Source organism: Toxorhynchites rutilus, chromosome 3, assembly GCF_029784135.1.
Source record: "Toxorhynchites rutilus septentrionalis strain SRP chromosome 3, ASM2978413v1, whole genome shotgun sequence".
NCBI classification, from domain to species: Eukaryota; Metazoa; Arthropoda; class Insecta; order Diptera; family Culicidae; genus Toxorhynchites; species Toxorhynchites rutilus.
In genome coordinates, this window is record NC_073746.1 from 250,544,315 (window position 1) to 250,571,127 (window position 26,813).

At 36.0% G+C, this 26,813-nt stretch overlaps 1 protein-coding gene across 3 annotated transcripts in view; it reads right to left on the reverse strand.

Annotated features, from left to right (window-relative positions):
* LOC129775725 (ataxin-2 homolog) overlaps nucleotides 1–26,813 on the reverse strand; it is a 45,765-nt gene that overhangs the window by 15,685 nt on the left and 3,267 nt on the right. For 2 of the 3 annotated variants that reach the window (XM_055780774.1, XM_055780773.1), the window contains exon 2: nucleotides 9,107–9,263. In XM_055780774.1, coding sequence (XP_055636749.1) covers nucleotides 9,107–9,263 — 157 coding nt within the window. Of the gene's footprint in view, nucleotides 1–9,106; nucleotides 9,264–17,176; nucleotides 18,732–26,813 lie in introns of those variants that run through there. The other variant, XM_055780776.1, reaches the window with a different exon arrangement.

A 26,813-nucleotide genomic window follows, 5' to 3' on the forward strand; every position in this document is an offset into this window, starting at 1 on the left:
TTGTAACATTATCCCAAAATACTATACATAAACATAAGTATGTTTTTTTCGATGAAACACACACTGGAACAAATCACTCCACAGACGGTCCAAATCATCCCGCATCAAATTTTAATGTCCAAAAATCATCTCTTTTATTTTGTGATATATTTGGTGATACGAAGCTTGATATAATGATTAAACATTATTGATTGAGAGAAAACAAGTGTAGCTCAGTGTACAATGTGACATTTTTTATTTAGACCGTATTGGTTTGGAAATATTAGGCGATTTACTCAGGTGGTCCAAATTCCCCCCATTTCCCCTACTCAAGGGTGGCGTGAACATAAGGAAGGTAGGTCAGTGATAACGATGGCGGAACCGTTAGGATTAGAAGTGATTTTTCTGACGGTGTGTCGAGTCCAAAAAATGAAAGCAGTAACGTTTCTGTAGAACTTAGAGAGAGAAATTATGTATCTTTTGTAAAGTTTCATGAAATTGATAGATACAATTACAATTTTGCGGAAAACGGAACTCAACTATCTCATAAGTACAAAAAGTTAGTTTTGCTAAGTTTAATTCTAATTTAGTAAGAATTAAAATTAAAATTAAAATACCCAATTATCCGGATAAACATTTTGAACAACTTCTCTGAAGATAGTCAACCTCTACAATGCAGGGTGGGAGGAGCAATGTTTTTGACGCAGAACTACGTCTTTCATTGAGGGTGCCAAATCAGAAAACAGGTTACGTTTTTATGAAATAAAGTTAACGTTAATAACTATTTTGGCCGCGAACGGATTTTGGTGATTTACATACCAAGCTAATCGAAAATTCCCTAATATTTGTTTGTTGTGCTATATATTACAATCCTCTGGTGTGGAAACGGTTGAAATTGGTGAAAACTAGAAGCATTTCCATTTTCTCGTACATTTGTTCTGCTCATTTGTGAGCTTCCCTAACCGTGCTTTCAATAACGTGCAACTTATCGGCGAGCAACGAAGTGGAATGATTTAAAGCAGGGTTTCTCAAAGTGGTCTATATCGACCCCCTGGGGTCGATTTCGGTTTTCCAGGGGTCGACAGAAACGAAAATTGATTTTGGAGGTCGATGGGGTCTGAATATCGACCCCTATAAAATAACACAAATTCTTATTTGAAATATTTAAGATGCTACATGAGTTGTGTAACGTTAACCACCCTGTTATGATGTAAATGATCGATTTCCACAAAATAAATCAGAAAAAAAAATAAAAATAGAGTCCATCATTGTGCAAGCCAACCGATTTCAGAACTTTGTTTTGTTGGCACTGTGAAGCGAGAAAATTTACTCAACACACGCTGATGAATGAGGAATCATCAAAAAGTACCCCAAAAACATCCTTAGCAGGAATGGAGAAGTGACATTTCATATGGTTCAACATTTTAATAAATCAATCTACATATCTTCATGACTCAACGAAAAAAAAACAAAGTTTATTAATAAGAAGGAAGACAGAGAAAAATGAACTGTAATAAGTCTACATTTAAATTTGAATTTGAAAAAATATCTTTAAATTCTGTATCTTTGCAGAAAATCTATAATTCTGTATATACAGATTCTGTATCTGAAATTTGGCGTAAAATCTGTAAAATACAGAATATTCTGTATATGTGGCAACCCTGAGAATGATTTTTATCTTATTAGAAACTATTATTGTTGTACATTTTAAAAACACTACAAGACGTTGAGTGTGCACAAAATGAAAAAAGTACAAAAGTACAAGATGATAAATTCGGCAAGTAAAAAAACAAAAAAACAGGTTCGTGCAAGATAATGTGTTTGAGCGTATGAGTCCTTCAGGCATGTTTAACATTTCTCTGTATTTTAAACATATACGTGATTCAACACGAAGGAAGTCATCATCATGATGTAACAAAAATTAAATGTAATTCAATTCAATATAGACCAACAGATTTTCTCTCTAGCTTGACGAGTCTACTTTATCCAGCAATGAAGCTCTGTTATTAGGGTATGTTAGATATATAAAAGATGAAACTATGTGCCAAGAAATGATTTTTGCTACATATATGAAGACTGATATCAGAGAAGAATCGATCGGGTTTTTCACCGAAAAAGCTAGTCCATGGAAGAACATTGAGACTGATGGTGCACCATCTATGGTTGGTCGTCATCGTAGTTTTACAGCTCACTCAAAGTTACAACAGCGTGAGCCATTCACTGCGTGATCCACAGACAGCATTTAGTAGCAAAAAATCTCTGAGCCCTAGATCGCATCAGTCTTTACTATATGTTATGAGTGCTATCAAAAACCTTTGAAAACTCGATTATTTGCTCAGCTATATGAGAAAAACGACGAAATCTTTACTCGGTTACTTCTACACGCTGGAGTTCGCTGACCACCAAGAGCCTCTTGCATAGCAAGATTTTCAGCTTTTTTGGATTTGTGTTTCAGCCGCAGGGTGACGATTTCGATTTCACACTCACTTCTATGCATTACACAAGGATTTTACTAAAATGGTTTTAGATCTACAAAATTTTCAAATTCCTCAATGGATAATAAATCAGAACTATATCACATCCATGGAATGAGCCAAAGTTGATTATCATCAGAACATATGAGGCAGGAGTAGAACCAAAGTTGTCACACGTTCTAGTTGTGACGAAACATTGAAAAACAGTATCCTGAGATGTGAGACATTGCTGAAAAATATCTTCTCGTTTACTTTGACGAAAAAGGCTTCATTATGGTTACAAACAACGCGAAACCGAGGAAACCATTTGAAAATCAACGAACACGGAGATTTAAGGCTTTAACTAACCAATATTGAACCGTATTTTGATATTTTGATAGTTGCGGATAGATTGGTTTGCGATTTGAATGTTTTTATAGTTTGTGGGTAATTTGTATTAATAATTATTTATTAAACTTGATATTTACTAAATTTTATCTCTATTTATTTTGAAAATATTATTTTCTTTATTATAGTGACTTTCAACACTTTTGGCTGGTTTGTCACATTACTTTCATTTTTTGGAAAAACGTTGGGAGTGTGAATTGAACTCGTGACCTTTTGCGTGAGAGGTGCGGATGTTACCACTATGTTAGATCGCCTCCGTGAAAAAATAATGTCAAGTTTATTCATTTAACCAACTGTAATGTTTTCAAATTGATAATTATTCAGTGAGAAAAAAAAAACTAAAGATAGGATTTTCAAAGAAATTTGGCTATGGGGGTCTAAGGTATGGCTTAATTCTGGAAAAGGGGTCTCTTGCCCAAAACAGTTTGAGAACCCCTGATTTAAAGTGTGGAGGCGATCTGGCGTAGTGGTAACATTCGTACCTCTCACGCTAAGGGGTTTCTGAAAATTGAAAAACATCACACGGGACTCTGTCGCCAGTATTTATGCGTTGGATGAACGTGGGAGCAAATCGTTCAAGCATGTCTTCAGCCACTTGATTGCGATAAAATTTAAAAATTGAGCCCTTTTTGTCACTAGTCGTGTTGCGACATTTCTTATGCCCAAGACATCAACCAAAATAGGAGGAATGGTCTCGTGAGGGATATTTAATTCACGGGGTAGCTCTCTCAAACTTTAAAGATGAATTCCGAGCACCATTTCTTTTATTTTGCCGATGTTTTCATCGTCCTTGACGTGGCAAACCGTTCATCTCTACTCGGCCGTCTTTGGATGTATTATACCATTCATACACCCATGTTTTCGACATAGCTGAGTAACCGAATGTATTCTGCATCACTTTCAACGTTCTGGCACATGAAATTTTGTTTAGAACACAAAAGTAACGCTTAATGCCGCTCAATGGTGCTGTTAACAAACTAAATAACAGATCGTGCTCAAAATTGACAATAAGACAGTAGTATCAAATTAAAAAAAGAGTAATTCCTGGTATATATTTGACAGAATGTATGTTAAAAAATATAGCATTAAACGGAAAAATTCTTCTGCATTTTTTTGACGTGAAGTACAGAGTAGCAATAGTTAAACAATCAAACAATTTAACGAAAAAAAAATAAATCCATTTTGAATTTCACTCGACGCTTGCATTCCTCCACCATGCCACAGGCTGAATTTTGCATACAACTCGGGCGTCAATTGCGTGATAAGTGAGATTACTTTGTTCCTCTTCTCTGTCGTGATGGGCAAGACGTATCAATCGATTGTTATTTTTGTAGGGACGTTTTAATACTGTTCATGTTAGAATGTTTATTTACAAAGACGTAGCGATACAACTCAGCGGGCGTGAGCATAAAAGATGTTATTCACGAATTGTATTCCAGTATCGCTCATGCAAACAAGCAGTCAACAGCATATCTTAAAGCTGAGAGTTAATTTGAAAATTTTCAAATTGTTATTTTGTCGCTTTGCCTTTGTGCGAACCGTTCACGTCGCTCATTGCAATAATCGAAATTGATTCAAGTCTCTTCGTATAACATGATAATCTGGGATTAGAAATTATGAGTGTTGATAATGCAATCATGTTACAGTCCTTATTAATCGATATAGGCGAACGGTAGTCCAGTCGCATAGGAATATTGAATGAAGAATGATATTATGTTACCATTGAAAAATCATAGCTCAAAAACAAAAAAAACGCCTGTCCGATTTTTTTTATATGTTAAGTAAAAAGGCCTGAGCATTCAAGAAATAATATTTAAAAAAAACAGGAAGTGGGTTATATATGTGGTATAACCGCAAAGTTGACGTACTATCGTTGGTTTAGTGATTATTGATTGAAGTTGAATCTGAATCAAATCTCAATGAATGGATGAATGAATATTTCGGGGAATTTTAAAAACGAGAGCGTTACGTTGGAGGCACATTGTGTTGAGCCTCAATAGCTCTTTGTCGACTGAACGAAGTGACATGATTATCACTTCATTCGAAAGATAAAATGTCTACGAATTATATGCCCTTAAAACAAACTATTGATAGCGTCGAAGGGAACTGAAGAAGTTTTAGGTCTCTATAATTCAAGACAATAACAACAAATTATTGAAAACACAAAAATCTATGAATATGGGTACCTGCTTGAAATTTCAACTCAGTCATGATTAAAATATGAGTAATGCAAAACATGGCTAGCAAAACGAGATGTCGTTCGCTTCGTGTAAAACGTCGCCGTTTGCAACAAAATAAGCAAAAGAAGCAATCACGCAAAATTAGTCCAAAATTTACTCTCCGCTCCATACATAATACTTAATAATTGCTTATCACTTATTCTCTAGCAAAAATTACAAAACAAAATATATTTGTCAGCAACGATGACATATTTTCGATTCTTTCTCCTCGAAGCTCGACGCACTTGATTACAAATTACAAAGCAAAATGTATTTGGTCGCAGTATTATACAATACATAGAAAACCAAGTGAACTCTTTCGTTTCAATTCAAGGTTCTAAACAGAACTGGCAGATTATTTGCCAGCAGATGATGCCAACCTTTCGGTTTCTTCTCCTCGACGCTCGACGCTCGACGCTCGCCGACAATCAATGCTGCTTTCAAAGCCTCAAGCCTCTTCGATGCTGGTGCTTTCTTGGTTGCCTTCTTAGCATATCAGCGCTTTCATGATGAACGAAGTTAGCTTCGCGACAACAGCGATAACATGCTCCAATCGTTGTACAATTATTAGTGATCCCCGATAACCGTTCGATTAATCGAATACTTCCTACAGAAATCGATTATTAATCGAACGAATACTGCGCAACCAATAGTCGAAGCGAACGAATAATTTACGTCGAATCATCGATCCAGATCCAGAGAATAAAAACGTCAGCCGCTGCAGCTTTATCCTGAAATTCTATCATCATCTTTGACGCTCCCCTAAACTAGTAAACGAAGCTCAATTGCGTTGACGACATAGGGGAACGTGAGGAAGATAATTATTGATTTTCAGGCGGAATGAACACCAGATGATTCCAGATGACTTTTTAGCAAATGAGAAATATTAGTCTAACTCATTATTTCTCTCAGTGTGACGATTAATCGATTATTTGGGGCGATTAATCGTATCGAATAACAAACTGCTGAAAAGTATTCGATTAGCTGATGAACGATTAATTTCAAAAATCGGGGATCACTAATAGAGACGTCGGTTAATCATTCGATTAATTCAAATAATCGAATATCTTAAATTATAGTCGAGTAATTTTGTATCGAATTATTCAATATCAAAATACGAATACATCGAATAATTGTCACTGTAATCGCGATTAATAAAAGAAGGAATCTTTCTCAAGGTTAATGCGTTTTTCGGTTAAGAATTAGACTATATAATTTTTTTATTCAACCATCTAACATCGACAACCCGATAGACCACGCTACCAGAATGACATCGTGATACGTGATTATTTCAAGAAATAAATATTCGCTCGATTAATCGAATATTGAAAGACAATTATTCGAATGAATCGAATAATGAAAAATGCCCCAACGATTAATCGATAATCGAATAAATGAAAAATTTAGACTAATAATCACTAATCACTAACAATTATAACTGGGTGGATTTTCCTCAGGTTCATTGGTTTTGAAGTCTGTGTCAGGGAAACACACTTATTCCAGCGATCGTACATCAACCGCTGCGCAAGCAAAACTGAGTGTATTTCCGAGCGGGTTCCCGCTTATATACACATTTGTGTGACTTTCGAATCGAAAGCAATTTTAAAGCTATTAAAACAAGTTTTTGGAACAATAAGTAACAAGCATAAACATTTTTTCTTTCGAATGGAGTGTTCAACATATCATTTCATTCAGTTGTTTAGGAGACATAAACCCCTTCCCGTTTTATTTAATACGCCACACATCAAGTAATTTCACTAGTCTGCTGAGCGTTCTTGTGCCCTATGTTATTCAAGTGGCCACGAGTGAGACTCGATGTTGTACGGGAAAGGGTTAACGCTCAAAACCTTGTTGCGAATCGTTCTCGTTTTCGAAACTTTGAACTTACATCCCAGTATTGAAATGAAAGACGTATTATTACAGCAAAACATAGCGCAATATATCTCAAAACCATGTAAACTATAAAAACGAAGTGTAATATTTTTGCAAAGAAGGCTAGGTGAACGAAAAACAAAAGGGAAAATTTTTCGTACCACCCTAGAATGACAATGACCACCCTAATGAAAAATAAAAATTACTGGTCCAATCTTCACGAAAATATGAGAACCATTGTATCTGTTTGGCATGGAATAGCTGACTAAAAAGTTAATTACTAACCCCTTCCCGTATTATTTAATACGTCACAAATCAAGTGATTTCACTATTCTGCTGAGAGTTTTAGCGCTCTATGTTATGCAAGTACATCACGGGTGAGACTCGATGTTGTACGGGAAAGGGTTAAATTTGTATTATGATGCATTTTAGTGATGCAGACGTAGAGGATTGAAAGGTTCAATTATGTTTCGTGTTTGCACTTAATTTTTAGTTTTTTTTTTACTTTTTTGTAGTGACCTTGCGGGATCCTGCGAATAATCGGATCTACTGTGAATCAAAGTGATCTTAATTACACCATTCTAATTATGTTTTGAAGTTGGTGCTTCCTTTCAATTCGTCTAACGTATTTTCGTTCACCGATGCGTAACAGTAGGGGCGAAACTGAGTTCATTGTCAATTTCGTCCAGCATTTCACTTTAGTCGGTTCTTCCGACGCTGGTTGGAATAGCTACAATCCGTGCATTCATTCAACTTATACTGAATTACATTAATGAACCATTTAGTGTAATGGTTACACGGTTTATAGTTTCATAGAAGCTTAATTGGTCGTCTTTTAAACATTAGTGGAAATTAAAATAAATTATGAAAACATGGAAGCATGATCTCGTGTAACAGTAATAAGCACTCACCGGCGTGAAAGCTAATTGAGCAGTTGCTATGTAAAAAAATTATAAACTGTACCTTTATTCAATCTATTTCAATATTCTCTCCAGGAATCAAAGCAATTATAACAACACAATCTGCCAGGACACATCAACCATTTAATCATATGCACAAACTAGTGTTAGATTAGTCTGAATTGAGTTCTACTGTTCACTGTCTTGCGACCGAAATAGTAGCTCGCAGATTGTACTCAGAATGCTAGCAATTCGCTTTCTCAATAGGCTTCGCGATCCGTGTGCATCGTGGCTTTCTTGCCAGGACGGGAACTCCACGGGATTACAGAAGCTAAATGTGTCCAAACGTTGGGCACTTTTTCTGGTAGCGATACCCTCCTGTGAAGAAGGTGCCTTGCTGAGGCATTTCCACGTGCTTTCTCTCAGACCTTCCCGAAGCAGCAGTAAGGAGTAATCATTGGTACTCGTGTGTATGCTCCAAGTGCGAGTTTAACACTAGCTTTTAGCAGGATGATTTAATGGGTTGGTGCGTCATTCCTCGTTTGCTTCATCAGAACAAATTTTAATGAATTATTATAACAAAACACTGACTGTCAAAACACACGGACCGGAAGTAAAAACCACGAGCATCGTAGACAACGAATATCACTTTTCAGTTGACAAATTTATCCCGAGGTTAGCCAGTGGATAAGCAGGAGAAGCGCACAAAGAAAGATATGAGTCAGACATCGTAGTAACGTCACCGAAATTCATTTTACCTTTTTCTGTATTTTCCAAACTATAAAACCGAAGCATCTGTAAATGTTAACTACAGCTAACACAAAGACAGCTCAATTCCAAGTCGAATATATAGAACGCAAGAGGGATTCTGTATATAATGCCAAGGTTTGTGAATGGAAAATGCATACACAGCAGGGGAGCCGATTGAGGAGAAGTAACATGATACTGCACAATATGAAACGATGAAGGTTTTTGCATTGTGTGCTAGATGAAGTTCTTACCCTTATGTACGGAGAAAAATCAATAAGACATACGTCTTTTAGTGTTTTTGTGGTATCGAATATGACTTGAAACCTTGTGCTCTAGGAACCTATTCATTCTCAGATGTTAGCAATGTTTGAAAATCTTCTGACGAGTTGCCAGATCTTTGCAAAATAACCCTTTTTTCCTCCACTGTCACTGTCTAACTGCAAGAAGTACGACGTACTTCGAATGTAAAGAGTAAATAACATGAAAGAAGGGATCAAAACAAAAATCCAGCGTTGTTGCTGCTTACCTGAAATTGAGATGAGAATGTCCGAAACACTCCCTCGAATATGACACCGGATGCTGTCTGGACCTGCACAACGTTGCCGACGTGTGATGTGGCCGCATGCATAAATAGCGAGTTGTTGTATATGCCATCCGCTACGATCGAACGCTGGCGTTGGGTCCTAGGATGAATGAATGAGAAACAAACAATTATTAATTGCACTTACAGAATCGTTTGAAAGGGTAGTCGTCTTCAACGTATAAGAGATATGATTCGGCGCCATGTGTTGATAGCGGAATGTTTTGTTGCAATTTACAGCTAGTTATGATGCTATACTATTATTTCTGGTTGCAGACAACAAAGGACATGAGCGCGTTTTAATCCATCCTGAGGGAGTTCATATAATGTGCGCTGGACTTCAATCAGAAGACTGTGAGATTATGAAAACAGGACTTGAAACCACCTGAATAGCAATCTAGTATGAGTAGAGTCATTGCTTGGCAGGTAGTAAATAGCCATTTGAAAAGTGCGTTATTTCTGGTTATTGCGGTGCAAACGGACGGCGCATTGACTTTGTTTCTCATACTTTTATTTACTCTCACTGAAAGGCAATGTGATATCACTCGTGTGAATCGATCCAATGTAGGGAATATTATTTTTATTATTTTTGATTGATCAGTGACTGCAGATTACTTGAATTGTCTGAATTGTTTCATGCTACATATTTTCCTTCCGGTAGACTCTACTAAATACTAAAGTACTAAACATACTGGGAAGTAAGTGCCGTTTAAGACGTAGAATAAGAAAATTGAAATATTTGCTATACTCTCGCTTTCAAACAATATATTTGGATAGATTTACATATACAGTAGAACCCCTATTATTCGCGGAGCGGATTGTCCGAAACAGCGAGTTCCATAGTAAATCAATAGACCTTCCTGGATTTTTCCAGTGAGTGGTAAGATCATGCTTTGCACTACAATAGATCAAACTAATGGACGCAATGGTACAATGCTCCTACAAAAGAAGAAAAAAGATAATGCTCTTTTGTTTTGGTCATGAATTTCACATTATCTGACCCATGGTGCACACGACCTTATAGATGGATAGTTTAATGATTCCTGTATTAATAAAACATAGTTTCCATGCTGAAGTGTATTTTCTAGTCCATTATTGCGTTATCCGCGATGTTCGTTATTCGCGGTGACGTTGCCCGACTCTTCCGCGGATAATCGGGATGTATTACAATAAATGCTATAGCAAAACTGAACCCAAACCGCGAACGTCTATCTCAAAATTATCGAGCACAATATGATATAGTATAAAAAAAAAGACTATTTAAATCTTTCCGCTTTCAACTATATTTTCTAAGTGAGGTAGAAACGCATATCAACTTGCTGAAATATTTACCCTGACCTCCAAAATATTAAATTAAAATTTTATTTGATAAATAATTTAACAATCTAATTTAAAACCATCGTATCCTGAAATTTTGCGTTTTTTATGAAAGCGACAATACCGACATATTATTTTTGTTATTTCATGGGGCTATCGTTTGTTTCCATTCGTTAATTTAAGAACTATTTACCTTGCAGCATCATCCATCTATCACTCGTTCGTTTTCTTTCCTCTTATGCACCGCTTACCGTACACAGTTCGTTCTGAACTGCATGCACAGTTCAGCCAGCGGTCAGTTCGTTCTGAACTGCATACACAGTTCATTCGGCGGTCATCGCACACAGTTCGTTCTGAACTGTATATACAGTTCGTTCTGAACTGCATACGCAATTCGTTCTAAACTGTATACACAGTTCGTTTTGAACTGGGTATACAGTTCATATGAACTGTTGCCCAGCAAAAAAGAACGGCAGTTCGTTCACTCTTTTTGATGAATTAGTTCTTTTGTTCAGTTCATGAACGGTTTGCCCATCTCTAATGCCATTTGCTTTTTAGAGCTTTATGTAGTGATTAGCACAAACAGTTTTTCTTCTAAAATTCATTTCGAAAATTTGGTAATTATCTCAAATGTCATCTAAATTTTGGAAAATGTACTGATGACATTTGTTCCAGCAAATAAAAGCATTGTTGTTATTATTGGGTAGGTAACCAAGCTTAGCCGAGGAGCATCTTGTACCCCGGAGGTCAGGGTTGTTATCTTAGGGTTATGAATCTTAGAAACAAAGGAAAATCATCGAAAGAGATAGCAAATCTCATCGGCCGGTCCAGAAAACTAGTCTACAACGCGATTGAGTATATCCGGAAATATCAAACTGTTTCAAAAATAAAACGAAAGGCTCGTCCAAGAAAGATAACAGAGGCAGACGATCGGATTATTACATGTATCGCCAAGAATAATCCATTTAATACTCCAGCGGAAATTAGTAACAGGATCGCCATGGATTATAATATTGTACTATGTAGCCGAACAATCAGAAAAGACTGAACGAGAGCGGTCTGCGAGGTTGTGTTGCTCAGCACAAATCTGTAGTATCCAATATGAACTAAACCCTTTTATACCATGTTTATTTATTCTTTTACATATCCGGTCTTCGCCCGGAGAATGATATACTCTGTTTCTGGTGAGATATGGAATGAATTCTGTGTTATGAGCTCCTACCAAGCAACTTGTTTCTCACATGTATGGCTCGCAACATTTTTCAGCGAGGAAATAACATGTTCTGGGCGGATAGAATATTTAAGCTGTGTGAAAGATGGCGAAAGATTCTGAAACAGAACTATGGATATAAAATTAAACTATAATGCTTTGATTGAAAATTATGTTTTTGTTTTCCCAAAAATCGACATTAACTTCCTGATTTTTATTTTCATTCTTCCTGATTTTTAAAAATTATAGTTGGCAACCCTGGCTACCGCTGAACGAAGCACTGCGCCGAAAAGTATGCATATGGCGCTGGTGTGATCGATGTGCTGTATCACCCTGATGTCGTCTATAGACGACGCTCGTACACACAGCTCATCGCGCGGATGTCGTCTATAGACGACGCTCGTACACACAGCTCATCGCGCGGATGTCGTCTATAGACGACGCTCGTAGCGAAAGGGTTAAATGCCAGACTTCATTTTCAAGAAACTTTAGAAACAAAACGGCTACATTTTCGCGGAATGTATTGTGGAGTGATGAATCTAAATTCAACAGATTTGGATCCGATGGAAAACGTTACGTGTGGCGTCCACCTAAGCAATAGCTTGGCATGGCGAGGGCCCTATTGCAAAGATCGATGGTAGAACGGATCCAAATCTCTACAAACGTATTCTCCAGCAGCATATAGAACCACACGCTGAGGACAACCTTCCATTGAGATGGACGTTCATGCACGACAATGATCCAAAGCATACTTCCAAACATGTGAAGCAATGTGTCTTGGATTAGCATATCGATGTTTTAACTTGGCCATCTCAAAGTCCTGCTGTCAATCCCATTGAGTGCTTATGGAACGACATTGAGGAACATATCAATCTTAAAAAAAACAAAAAATATGACCGAACTTTGGGAGGTTGTCCGAGAAGTATGGTATAGTATCCCTAATCAAAGATGCAAATGACTCGTTGAAAGCCCATCACTGCGATTAAAAGCAGAGTTCTTGCTCAGAAAGGGTTTCACACAAAATACTAAACTTCGAGGATAAATGTTATTATATTATCGTATCCTATCCTCCATCAAAATTAAGCTGTGCTAGTTATGCGGCCAAGCAATGTTTGGTTTTAATTTGCAAAAATGATTTAATATATTCAAATTGACAGTAAAAAAAAATAATTTCTTGGAAGCTCTATATTCATAATAGAACAAATGTTATATGTGGTAATATAAAATACAAGGTTGTTTATTTATTTGTTTCATTTAATCATAGAATGTGGTAACTATAGGGCCACCACTGTAATTGATACAGGGGAAAAAATTGACTCTTTTAAAGTTATTTAAAAAATTAATTCCTTTTTCTAAAAAAATTGATTTTTTTTAATTCTCAAAAAAAAATATATGAATAGCCCATACAATTTCCAACAACTTTTACAGGAAAAAGGTGTTTCTAACAACTTTTTCATGTTTTCTTTGAAATAATTATAACTAACCCTAATTTTGTTTAAAGTAATGACAAAGTTTTAGCTCTTATTAAAATATGAACTCTTTTCGAAGACGTCAACTTTCTATCTTCTATAGTTCCTGGAATATAAGGCATTTTTGTATGAAGACTCCTGAAAAAATAATGTTTTACTCGTAACATTTTTGTGTGTAAATTCTCGCTTTCGACATGTTCTTGACCTGTTTCCAAATAGAAAAAAGTTTTCAGAACAAGTAAATTACGATAATTTAAACGTAAAAATGTTAATTTTAATTTATGGTATTTTTTCAAAGAAAACATGAAAAAGTTGTAGTCAGAAAAACTTTTTCTCTGTAGAGGTGCCCATCTTCCGATGTATGGGTGACTTGTTGGAAATGGTAAGTGCTATTTATATCATTTTTGAAGAATTTTAAAAACGCATGTTTTCGAGAAAAATTAATTTTAATTTTCAAAATATTTTTTTTCAATTAAATTCTTTTTCGAATTTTTTTAAAATATTTTTTAAGAAAGCAAAAAAAATCCTACATTTAATTCTTTGACTAAAATTTTGTAGTTCTGATAGATTTTGGGTGAAAAATTCTTTGAAATCTTGAGTTTTTTTCAACTTGTAAGCATGTAATGTTCTGATAACTTTTTTCTATTCAGAAACATGTGAAGAACATGTCAAAAGTGAGATTTTACACACAAAAATGTTACAAGTAAAACATTATTTTTCAGGAATCTCCATAAATATTTCAATAAGAGCTAAAACTTTGTCGAGTACACTATATAGCTATCTTTACTTCAAATAATGCTAGTACCATATATTTCGAATCCATAGCCAATTGTACGCAACCTGTATCGAATTATCGTAGATACTTCGTTATTCCCAAGCATTATATTTAGACGAGCGAGTGAGATCAGTTCCACTCATTCCGCAATCACAACTCAATGGATTTCCGAACGGGCGCCAGTTTATATACAGACTTGTATAATTTCTATAGCCTGCTTTCAAAGTAATTTTCAAGCTATTGAAACAAGTTTTCGGTTCAATAATTACCAATCATATAACTCTTGGACATTTCGTCTGAAGTGATTGTCATACCACCCCGTTCTGCCGCCAAACAAGTATTAAGCCATTAACGACCAAGCCGTACATATTATTTTTTTGATGAAAACCATTGGTGTAATCTTGATTATTGACGCTAAAGAAGTAGCTTTGTAGAAGAATTATTTTCATCCAATCTTCCATTTTCCGGAAAATTACTGTTCGAAAAATCGAACATTGGTAGAAACCCGCTCTTTCTTTAATGCAAGTACAAATGCACTGCGAACTAGAAGTCACATCGATTAGCAAATATACGGCGTTAAAAAAATATATTGATTTTATATTCCGGAACGAACATGCAAAGGTGGACGAAAGTCTCTGAGTATGAACCTTAATTAATCCATCTAGGGTGGGATGTGACCTTTCTTATTTCATGTAATTTTAACTTATAATCGGCAGGCTTATTCTTTCCAACGAAAGTTATTACTGTTAATTTTATTGTTGGCGTTAGGATAATGTAAATTCTTGAGAATAATTTCTTTACGATTATCCATTTCCCGAAAAAATCGAACATTTTCCAAAACCTGCAGAGTACAATTACACTACGAAAAAACTATGACATTGGAGATTGAGAGGTTATTAATCGGTTGACCTGAATCATTATTTCATCCATGAGATCGCCCACCGGATCCGACGGAAGAATATTCAACCCAGCAATCTCATTGGGATTATCTTTCCACGTACTGATGATTTCCTCCAGCTCCTCAACACATGAAATTTGTACGGACTGCAATCACCTAAGGTTATTACGGACAAAAATGTAACTTTTCGACAATATTTGTTCAATTCATCGGTACTTACAAAATTTACAATTCACATTGTAAACAAACCAGAATGCACTGCGGAAGTTAAATGTGGTGGTATTAACTCAGCAGAAAAAAAAAGTTCGTTATGGCCAACGTTCGATTTTAAGAAACACTCAATTTCCTCGGCTGTTATTTTCCTGTAGGAGGCTCAATCGAATGATTTTTTCCCTACATCACAATGTGTGTTGCTTTAAATCGACTTTATTGTCCAATAAACATAGACAAAATTGAATGAAATTGACATAGACAAAATTGAATGAAATTGATGGTAAGTGGTAGCTAATAAATTAAATTACCATTTGATGCCAAAACATTACCATAGGGTTGTTTTCCAAAGACATGAAAAATGACACGATGATTTTATTATGTTATCCATATAAATTGTTATTTGCTTTACAGTTTATATCATCGATGAATCATGAACAGTTGATATCATACGTACCGGCTTGTTATATTTCTGTTATAAAGACCTTTTCTTTAAAATGTCAATTGACTTTACTTTTACATTAGTGCCTTTAGCAAGCAACTATTGACCCGGTACCACCTTAATTTTTTTCTCTCTGACAATATAGCAGCTAAAAAGGCTATTATAGTAATTGTTCTGATATAAATGACGTCAATAACCAAGATGCGGCTCAGAGATCGATAATATTCTTTCTCATAGTTTGTTTCTTTCACCTGACTGAGACGACTAGCCCAGGAGGCTGAAAGTCTCAAAAATAAAGAATAAAAAAATCTTTCACCTGAATAATTTTGAAATTTACAATTGTATCCATTATCTTGCACAAAGCACTACCATTGAGATTCCATATTTCGTTATTTTTGCCGGATTATGTATTCTGAAGTTAATACGACCCCTTCTTGATATTATAGCTTGATCAAGTGATAACCGTTATTTCGGTACATACAGAAATTTGCAATAAGGTATTTAAATGGTTTTTTGAAATAAGGTAAGAGTTTAATGGACATTATGTTGACGGTAAATAACGTTTGGACATAAAACGAAGAGTTAACTAGTCATCGGTGAACAAAGGGCCTTATCCCCGTTTACACTTCACGGTGAATACGGAATGAAGTGTGTTCGCGGTGTCGACATCTGGATACGATATCAATTTTCTCAGCCGGGTGCTTTGATTGATGCTGAGGACGTTAGGAAAATCTCAAGCAGAACTGTCAGTAGGGAACCCAATCCAAGGTAAAACAAAGGGAAAATGTCAGTGGGGAACTCGATATGTTGGCTTCTGTCAGTTCAATAGGGGTTCAATTTGGATGTCACCTACGTGAGTTTCCCACTAAAACTTATAATAGTATAAAATTATCTTCAGATACTTTTTTAAGAGATTATTTTACCATATGAAGAAAACAAAATTTTCCATTCACATTGAACACTAATTTGATACGGAGAAGTTAATTTTCATTCATAATTTCTATTTGAAAGGTGTTCATTCTGAAAACCCATTATATTCTTTGACGCTTCACTAATTCGTAAAACGTTGTTCAATAGCGTACCGTTCATTTCATTTTCACCGTGAAGTGTGTATGGGAATATGGTCCGAAGTGTTGAAAGAAAAGGTTCAATTTTGGCAATATGAAATTTTTGTGGGAGTGAACGAAAAGCGGCTCAATTTGTTCAGTATCACACTCATTTGTTGTCTAAGATTTATGGTTACCATCCGCCAACTCAGTTGAGGTTGAATCATGCAGTTTACTTAAACCAGGGAATGTAAATTTGAGGTGAAATCCCCTATGACAAAGAAAGGGAGATAGGCCTAAAATTCATTGGAATCAATTGAGTCGAAGAGAACCTGACCTAGTTTCCTGTCAAAACAACGTATCCTAACAGTCAGCCATGAATCGGCCTAATGCTTCATAACGGAGTGATGGGTGGCATAAACACACGAATACAAGCTCACTCTGAGTTTTGTTGCGCCGAAATAAGGATAACATATTGAGCAATGTAAACACACGAAGATTGGAAATCGGAGACCTAGCGTTTAGTTGTATCGTTTATCATATTTCCCTGTGGCATGAAAAACATGTTAACATTCCAGTTATTATGGTTTTTCCGATTTCCAAAAGCATTATTAATCAAATCTGGGTATCTAGGAAGAAAGATCCATACCATGTTGTTACCGCCGTATCAGCCGTTGCCACTGTTTCCGAGTAGAACTATGGTGCTGACTACCGACTTCGAATGTAACCAAACAGAGGAGCAGTGTAATGTTTCTCCCAAAGCAACCAACCGTTTATTTGTTTTCTTAGTTCACTTATGTTGTGTACTTTTGTGTGCTTTCTATATGCTACCTAACAGCGTTTCAACTAAAGGACACTGGTTTATTTTTATTATGACAGTATGTCGCACTTTTGGTCTACTTGTACACAATCTTCGACGCGCACACAATTAACACCGCTGTTGCAAATTTTGCCAGAAGGAAATGTCACAACACAACACTGCACCAGCATGGAAAGGATTTTCTCCCTTAATTTCACGTGCTCACTTCAGAATTTTCTCTCCATCATTCTCGCTCTCTCCCATTCACAAACAGCTGGTTCGATGTATTGGTGTGACACCCTAAAATCCACCCACCGTTCGTTCTTCCACTTGTGAAGTTTTACCTGCTACCTGCTGTCGCTCCAATCTACAACACGATATTTCCACTGTTTTTTCTTTACTTCGCTACTTTCTCAACGTGGGGTCTCCATAAAATATATTGACAAAACAATAATTAGCGTTCATTTCCGATGACTTTCGACACACATCTTGCAAACAAAGACCTAAGAACTATCGCTCCACATGGCTCTGTGCGTGTTTTGACGATTGGCGAGTGGTCTTGGAGAGAGTCAACAGCGGAGGCGACTCTGAAAATTCTTATACACTTTCGGCCATTGTTGATTTTCCTATGCGACGACTACTTCACGTCGGACTAGAATCTTGTTTAGAGACACCCATTTTGTAGTAATTATTCGTGACGACATTCATCGACATCGACTGTTTGTAGTTTCATTATTCCGTTCAAATGAACCAAGAAACGAGTTTTCCTTACAGTTAACAATGTTCCGCAGCGTATCACTGGCGAAAAATATAGAAACTCATCGAGGAATATTCATCACAGTGACAGAGGCGAAAGAACACAAGTCAGGAACAATCAGCCTCCTTGCGGTGGCGTGCTTTTTCCTTCTAGCAACACAAATTATTTTCTTCTTCAAGTTGAAGTGAACACACTCGGGCGGTCAGATGTAATAGGGAGAAAATGAAACTAAAACTCTAAATATATCGCAGGTTTCATCGCTTTTCCCGTACGCGTACCACTGGGAGCCGTCTCGGGGGCAATCTTTTTAGTTCAGCTGCTACACGTGAATTTTTTCATCCCCACTCCGTCTCTGACCGAGACGATCAAATTGAAGTACACACACAAAATTCTCCGTCCCAACAAACCACCATTCGCTTCTCGAGTTAACCAATCACACATAAAATTTATATCACAATCGCGTTACAGTTCATGATCCGGAAAACGGACCGTTGAAGGCTAGCGTTTCGCTTCCTCTTAAAAAAAGACACTTTCTGCTCGGTCTGGCAAAATCACGGCGAAATGCTGCTTCAGTTTTTCCGGATTCCGATCGACACAGGCTGTGAGTGAGCGAGAAAATCGTCCGTGTCTCTTCTTCGTGGCATCGAACAATACACCACCAGCGCGTGTGGAACCGGCGGAACGTGTGGTGGGCACACCGTTGGCGGCGGGACTCAAAAGTGGAACATGGGAGAGGAAAATTCTACTCGGAGCGCACGACGAAAAACAGATCGATATCATTGGGGAGTCGTCGTTCTTGCAACAACACGGCGTTTCCCCGAGCATAGACAGAGGTTCCCATTTGGTACACGACACGGCAGCATTCAGCATGAAGCATGTATCCGCTGGTGATGAGAGCGATAATTTTCCTGCACTTCCTGCAGCGGGTTTTCGGTTTGCATGTGTATGAGAGCGGTTTAGGGAGAGAATATCTTCTCTCTCAAACGCATTTTATATTACACGAGATCCGTCTGGCACGAGTCCTCGGCTGACAGCTGTCATTGCAACGAGGCGACGAATACCGGCCAGACATTGCACATGGAAACGGGTGGTTATTGTAATTATTAATATTATTGTTATTATTTATATCGCTGATTTCAGACATTACAAACAAATTTTCTTAGGCTTCATGACTGGCAGATTTCCAAAAATTCGTATCAGATAGCTTTATAATCCACACTCAAGTGTCTTAATGAAAAGTTTGATCTTTCGATTTCGAGTCGACCCTCTCCAAATTTCCATACCTTGTACGTAGGTCAGCTGCCCGAAATTAAAACTTTTGTTATGATATGACAAATTTTAATTGCGACTATTTTTTCATAAGGTCGTATCCACAATCATTGAACATTTTCAAAAAATCGTTATTCAAAATACAGCTGTCTGGTCAAAACACAGAGTTCGACAAAGATGTTAGAGTTGTTTTGAGATATAAAAGTTTTTAGTAATAAGGTTTTTTCAATATTGTTTTTGTTTCAGGAAAGCTAATGCTAAAAGCTATTTTTCTATTATGTTTGACATTCATACATTCATAGCAAATTCTTTTTTTGAGATTCCTATACCTAGGATTTGAAAATGATTGTTGAAAAAAATGGTCGACTATATATAATCGAGTCCGACCTGTAGAGCAATTATACACCTAATCAGCCGAAATTTTGACGCAATCCTCTTCGATTTTATTGATCATGGTACACACGATTAATGCTATCCAAAATCACAATTTTCATTATTATATGACCAATTTTAGTTACGACTGATTTTTAAAAAGGACGTATTCAACATCATTGAATTTCCTCACAGAAAATCATAACTAAAATGCAGATGTCTGATTAAAATTACTCAAATATTCAACTTAACATACTGCATACCGCTCACGAGTTTTCTCGTGTTTCGCGTTCGGTTCGTTACGGATGAATCACGAAATAACCCGTTTTTTCTACACTTGAAGGTTAAATCCTTGGTTTGCCAAGAATCTAACAAGGTCTACGGATGGCTCGCCTTCGTCTCATCCACATCGAAGGAAACGATCTCATTTGTGGAATCCGAACAAATGAAGCGTTCAAGTTCGCTCCAAAACATGCGGTCCCTAATATGTTGATATTACAAACTTTTATATCTCAAAACACTGGTCGAAATTATTTGTACAACTAAGATTCTAGACATTAAGACTAAGATTCCGACATCGTATAGAAATTTCAGTAACATTATTTCCACTATAAAAAAAAAGTTTTATATCTCGAGAACGGTTAGTCCTAGGATTAAATGTTATATGAAGTTCTTCATGTTGAATCGCATGTAGATTTCTCGCGTAACTTTTGAGAAGGTTCTATGTAACAAATGTAACAAACATATCGACTTAATGGATGCACGCTATTAGTTTTCAATCATTGAATGCATTACAAAAACAATCGTTCACGTACCTATCTTCTTCATCTTTTTATCGCCGATACAAAAAATATCCAATGTACAGATTCGGATTTTAAGCACTCGGCTGTTACTTCGAACGCCACTTTCCCCCGACGCAATTTCAGTGCAATTCAACGGGTGATAACAATAATAAACTGTCTTTAAAACCAAATGCTGATATTTGGAATGTTGTTTAGTAGTTAGTTTCAAATTCTCATCGTGCGACGTAATATGTCCAATGTGCAAACGTGGCAGGCAAAACGTCCAATGTAACATTTTTCGTTCCGAGGCTTGAAAATTAAGCTCAAATCACGGAACAACAGTTGCGATTGGTTTTTCAGAGTTATTCTTGACTGCTAGTGGTGAAAGTAGTGATAAAGATCGATACCTTTCAAGACAATTCGCGGAATAATGTTCGGGTCTCCAACTTCGTTTTTCTCGAGTTGACGAAAATGTTACATTGCACCTTTTCAAAAGTTACGCAAGATTTCTTTTTTTATATTACTTTTCTTAAATCAGGGTGTCGACTCAAAATCCGAAAATAAATTCCCTGATCTTCCCTGATTTTCCAGTAATTTTTCAGAAAAATTCCAGGTGTAGACTAGTAATTAATTTCTCTAAATGTATTTTAGCTGTAGCTCCTAAAATATTTAATTTTTTAAATTTAAGAACGTCTGTCGATATTTTCCAATAAATGAATTGTTTGTGATTTTTAATTGAGTTTAACGACGACTGATAAGTGTCGTCGAAGCTTTTTGAAATGGATATACTAATACAGTTCAAAGTTATTTTGAAGGAATCTCAAATACTAGTACAGAATGAGACATTCTCATTTTGATTCGGATCAATTTCATTAAACTGTTACGATTTTAACGAAATGCTTTATCTCGCAATCTTTCGGTCCCCTTCTGTACGTTTTGAAAAATTTTCTCCGTTTTACCTCCAGAGATTCCACTTCTGTTTCCCGTAGCCGTTTTATTAACTTTGATTCATATGACGATGAAAGAGCTCAACATCTTTATTGATGCTATCCTTCCAAGATGAAGTATAGCATCATAAACTTGTCACATAGCACAACCGTTTTTTCCCACATATTTTCATAAAAACATTCGTTAATGGAAAAGCCCTCTCAACGTTGAGGTTTCTAACAAGAGACAGAAGACCATTTAGGATAAAAACTTCCGTAACCATCGACCAAGATCCGTCAAATATCAAAAAAGCCAATAGTCAAAAGCTTCTCGAATCGTTTTCCCTCCATTTTTATCGGAATCAATGATGGAAAGGTCAAGGATACACCAACGCAGTGCTTCGCATCTCAGACGAAATTTCAAGATTTGTCAGTCGTAAAATTTTGGCGAGTTTTTTTTAATCCTTTGATGAACCGAGTAACATATGCAATCCGAAGCTGCCCAAATTGAAGAGCTTTTTTTCTTCATTTTGAAAAATCAGTTGCAGCTCTCGTAATATGACCAATTCGCATTTATACCGTCCATCGACACAAAAAGAAGTTTGTTCAAATATATAATTTCCATGCCTTCTTCAAAAGCTGCAAGTTCATTCCTGATACTAGAGAATGTCCCAAGAACATTGACGTCATGTAACGTTGGTGAATCGCCAACCTCTTCTTCATCCCAAAATCTGACACTCAGACCGATTTGTAGCCTCTTTGTAGTCTTGTTCAAAGACTCGCCGAAACCAACGACAAGCTTACAAAGTTTCATCGAACCAAAAATCATCATAATGCTCATTTTAACACGCCCTAGTTAGACCTTCTCAGCTTCCTGGTTGTCATGAAACATTCTTCTCAATACAACCATGTATTTTTCAGCAGTGTGGAGTGATTTGTGCTACATAACTGTTTCCAGGCACCACAAAAGCTCAGCTTTCGTAGTATGATTTTCAAGCATTAATTTATCGATAGTTTTCGAAGAAGAAAAGGAAGGGAATTGGTTGAAGCTGAACGGCAGATACTGATGCCAAAAATGCCAGAAAAACATAGCGAATGTAAAAGCCGTCTACTTTCGCGCTGTTCACCCTTCGGAATGACTACAGACATACAGACAAAAGCAAACTGAAAAACCTACAGAGAGCCAAACTAGTCAAATACAACTTCTTTGGTATCATTAACTTTCTAATTACTGCAATAATCAAAATTCTAATTGACGGAATTTCATTTTTTCCAGATTGGTGACGAACTTCCCTGATATTCCCTGACATTGTTTGAATTCCCTGATATTCCCTGTTTTTCAAGAATTTTCAAGGTAGTCGACACCCTGTAAATGGTTAGGATTTGCCAAAGTATTGAAATTTCGCAAATTTTCAAAAAATCATATCTCCATAATCATATTTTGGTGATTTAGGCACGACATTACTGTTCATTCATTCGATATAACTCCTTCTGCTTTACTATGTTAATTGTATTTTTGAGTTATTTTTTATTAGTTTTGAGGCTTAGATATGGAATTCCCAAGAGGCAAAAATCAACATTTTCGACACCTGAAGAAGGTCTAAAGTAGGAGTGGGCGATTTTTAGAAAAAGTTCGAACTTTTAAATAGCGCAGGGATCGATTCACTGATTAAACCGGTACCAACGAACCGATCTTTGGAAAATCGAATGACATTTTTCTAATTTATTTTCTTGTTCTATGTAAGTATCGTATTTCCTTTAAACATTTAATAACCATTTTTACATCTCTTTCCGAACATCTCTGTTCAAACATCAAAGGCATGATTCTCAAAATGAAGGTCACAGAAAAAAATGTATTTTTCAGGGAATTTATCTTGAACCGTCATGGAATTATTTAATAGTATAAATTGAATGTCTAATAATAATTAAAAATTACTTTTAGAAATTCAACAACTGACATTCATCCAGAACTCCGCCGACAATAATACCGTTGCATCCAATTGTATCATATGTGTTGAACGCTGGACCTGATGTCACCATCCCATTTAGTCACAATTTTCACTATCAGCCTAGTGAATGCGATGGTGTAAATATCGGGTTTTTCAATTAGAGTTTCTAGCGCTCTTATTGAAAACCCCGATATTTACAGTTTTTTTGTAAATAAAACAAACAGTTTTTAGATATCAATGAAATTCTTTATTCATGTGAAAGTACATTTGATGCCATTATGTATGGAACTCGATTTCTTTTGCATGGCTACCACGGGCAAGCATAAATCGGCCGATAATGCTGCAATTTCACGTTCGATATTCGTAGCCCCACAGGAAATAGTCTAATGGCATTAAATCGCACGACCGAGGCGGCCAGTTGACTGTATACGAGATGAGATAATTTTTGGTTTTCAAAAAATCGATTGTTAAATTCGCTCTGTGGCATGTGGCGCCGTCCTGTTGAAGCCACATATTTTCCAAGTCCATATCATCCAATTCGAATCCAAAAATATTCAGTTATCATTGAGCGGTAGCGATTCCCATTCACAGTAACGTGTCGGCCCAATGATGCAGCCGAACCATAAACCGCACCAAACCGTATATTTTTCAGGATGCAATTGTGACTCATGGAGTACGTGTGGATTGCTGCCTGACCAATAACGCAATAACGCAGAAATGAGCCTCACCGCTGAAAATGATTTTTCGACGAAAATCCGGATCATTTTCAGGTTGTTGCTCTGCCCAATTCACGAACATACGACACCTCTGGAGGTCAAGCGGCTTCAGTTCCTGCCTCAAATTGATCTTTTAAGGATATAGGCTAAGATCTTTTCGCAAAATTCGCCACAGCGACGTCACAGAGATGCCCAGCGCTTGAGAACGACGTGTGAGAGACTGATTTGAGTCTTTCTCAATTGACGTGCTAGCGGCAGCAATATTCTGAACACTATGGGTACTTCTTTGTCTCACTGGCACGGAAACATTTTGTACTGTGCCTGTGGATTCAAATTTTTCCACTAGACGCTCAATTGTTGATCTGGCAGGACCATTATGACGACCATAAATTGGACGAAGCGCTCTTAAAGTTGAGGTCATTGACTCCGAATTTCAGTAGTAAAATTTAATAATCTGGACTCGTTGCTGGATCGTATATCTTTCCATTATGAAATGGCAAATCTTAGTGAAGAGAAATGTCAAGAGAGCGGGATAAAATATTTCGTCATTTGCTGTTTCTATCGGTCTACTTTCGTAGCGTCCCTATTGAAATACCCGTTATATACAACCATTCCATGCCAAACCGATATAGTGGTTCTCAGATTTTCGTGAAAGTTGTAATTTTGTTCTTTATTGCAAAACATTAAACCCGCATTTTTTTTTGTTTTTTTACTAGGGTGACCATTTTCATATTAGGGTGGTCCAGAAATCAACTATTGCCCCTTTTTTCCAAAATTTTCTTTTTTAAAAAATCATAGCTTTTGAACTACTACACCGAATTCAATTATCGATATATCAAGTTGAGGGCAATGAACCAACCATCTCCAAAAAATACAAACTCGAAAAAGTTGGATTTTGTTTTCATAATTATTGATTGTATTTGTTTTTCAAGTTTCCAAGAACTCTATATTTTTAAAATTTTTTCTTAAAAGCTGAGGATTTTTTACATAACATATCCAAAAATCAGAGAGATGTTTTATTTAGTTTTGAAGTTATTATATTTCCAAGTTAACCGATGGTCTAAAAAATAAAATTTCCCCCTTTTCCAAAAATGCCTTTATTCAAAAATACATAACTTTTGAACTGCTAGACCGATTCAGATGACTGACATACCAAATAGAAGCCAATTGTTTTTCTAAAAAATATAACACTAGCAAAAAAATATATTTCTCATGCTCCTATTTTATGTTCATTAAGCTATTGCAACCAAAACATCTAAACTTTCAAAAATCATAACTCAAAAACGAAAAAAAAAACCTATCTAATTTTGTATATGTTATGTAAAAAACCTCAGCTTTCAAGAAAAATATGAAAATATAGTACCCTTGGTCTCGTAACCATGTAAACTATAAAAAAAAATTTCATAGTCTCGGGACCAAAGGCGCTATAGTTTTTTATATTTTTTCTGGAAAGCTGAGGATTTTTCACACAACTCTCAACTTTTTGAGTTATGATTTTTCAAAGTGAGCCGATGGTCCAAAAAATCTTTTTTTTCCACTACAAAAAATCATAACTTTTGATCTACTGGACCGATTCAGATGGTCGACAGATCAAATTAAAGCCAATGAGCTAGTCTTGTTTGAAAAAATACTACACTCCGAATGAAAATGGATTTTGTTTTCGTAATTATTGATTATATTTGTTTTTTATAGCTTATATCGTTTCGGGACCAAGGGCCCCATATTTTTTAAATATTTTTTCCTAAAAGCTGAGGTGAGGTTTTTCACATAATATATCCGAATACCAGAGAGGTGTTATTTTTCGTTTTTAAGTTATGATTCTTTAAAGTTAACATGTTTTCAGTTTTCGTTCAACATTTCTACGCGACAAGACTGGATGTATATGATTATAATCCAATTAATTGGCAAATGTGTTATTTTTTTCACATTTTATTTAATTTGATATGTCGATCATCTGAATCAGTCCAGTAGCTCAAAAGTAATAAATTTTTGAAAAAAGTCATTTTTGGGAAAAAAGGGGAAAATGATTTTTTAGACCATCGGATAACTTTGAAAAATCATAGCACAAAAACTAAAAAAAACGCCTCCCTGGTTTCCAGATATGTTATGTGAAAAATCAGCTTTCCAGAAAAAATATATAAAAAACTATAGCGCCTTTGGTCCCGAGACTATGAAAACAATAAAGAACGAATACAATCAATAATAACGAGAGCAGAATTAAAATTTACCGCAGGTATAGTGAAAAAAACCAGGTGATTGGCTTGATATTTGATATGTCGATCATTTGAATCGGTCTAGTAGTTCAACAGTTATGAATTTTTGAAAAAAGCCATTTTTGGCAAAAATGCGAAAAAATTGTTTTTTGGACCACCCTAAAATGGAAATGGTCACCCTAACAAAAAATAAAAAAATACAGGTCTCATAATTTGCGATAAAGAACAAAACTATCACTTTTGACGAAAATCTGAGAACCACTATATCGGTTTGGCATGGAATGGCTGAATTATGAAAACAAAATCCAATTTTTCTGCAGGTGTGATATTTTTGCGAAGAAGACTAGATCATTGTCTTTAATTTCATATGTCGATCATCGAAATCGTTGTAGTAATTCGAAATGATTTTTCTAAAAAAAGTCATTTTTGGAAAAAAGAGGAAAAAGGAGATTTTTCGGGCCACCCTAAAATAGAAATGGTCACCCTAATGAAAAAAATTAAAA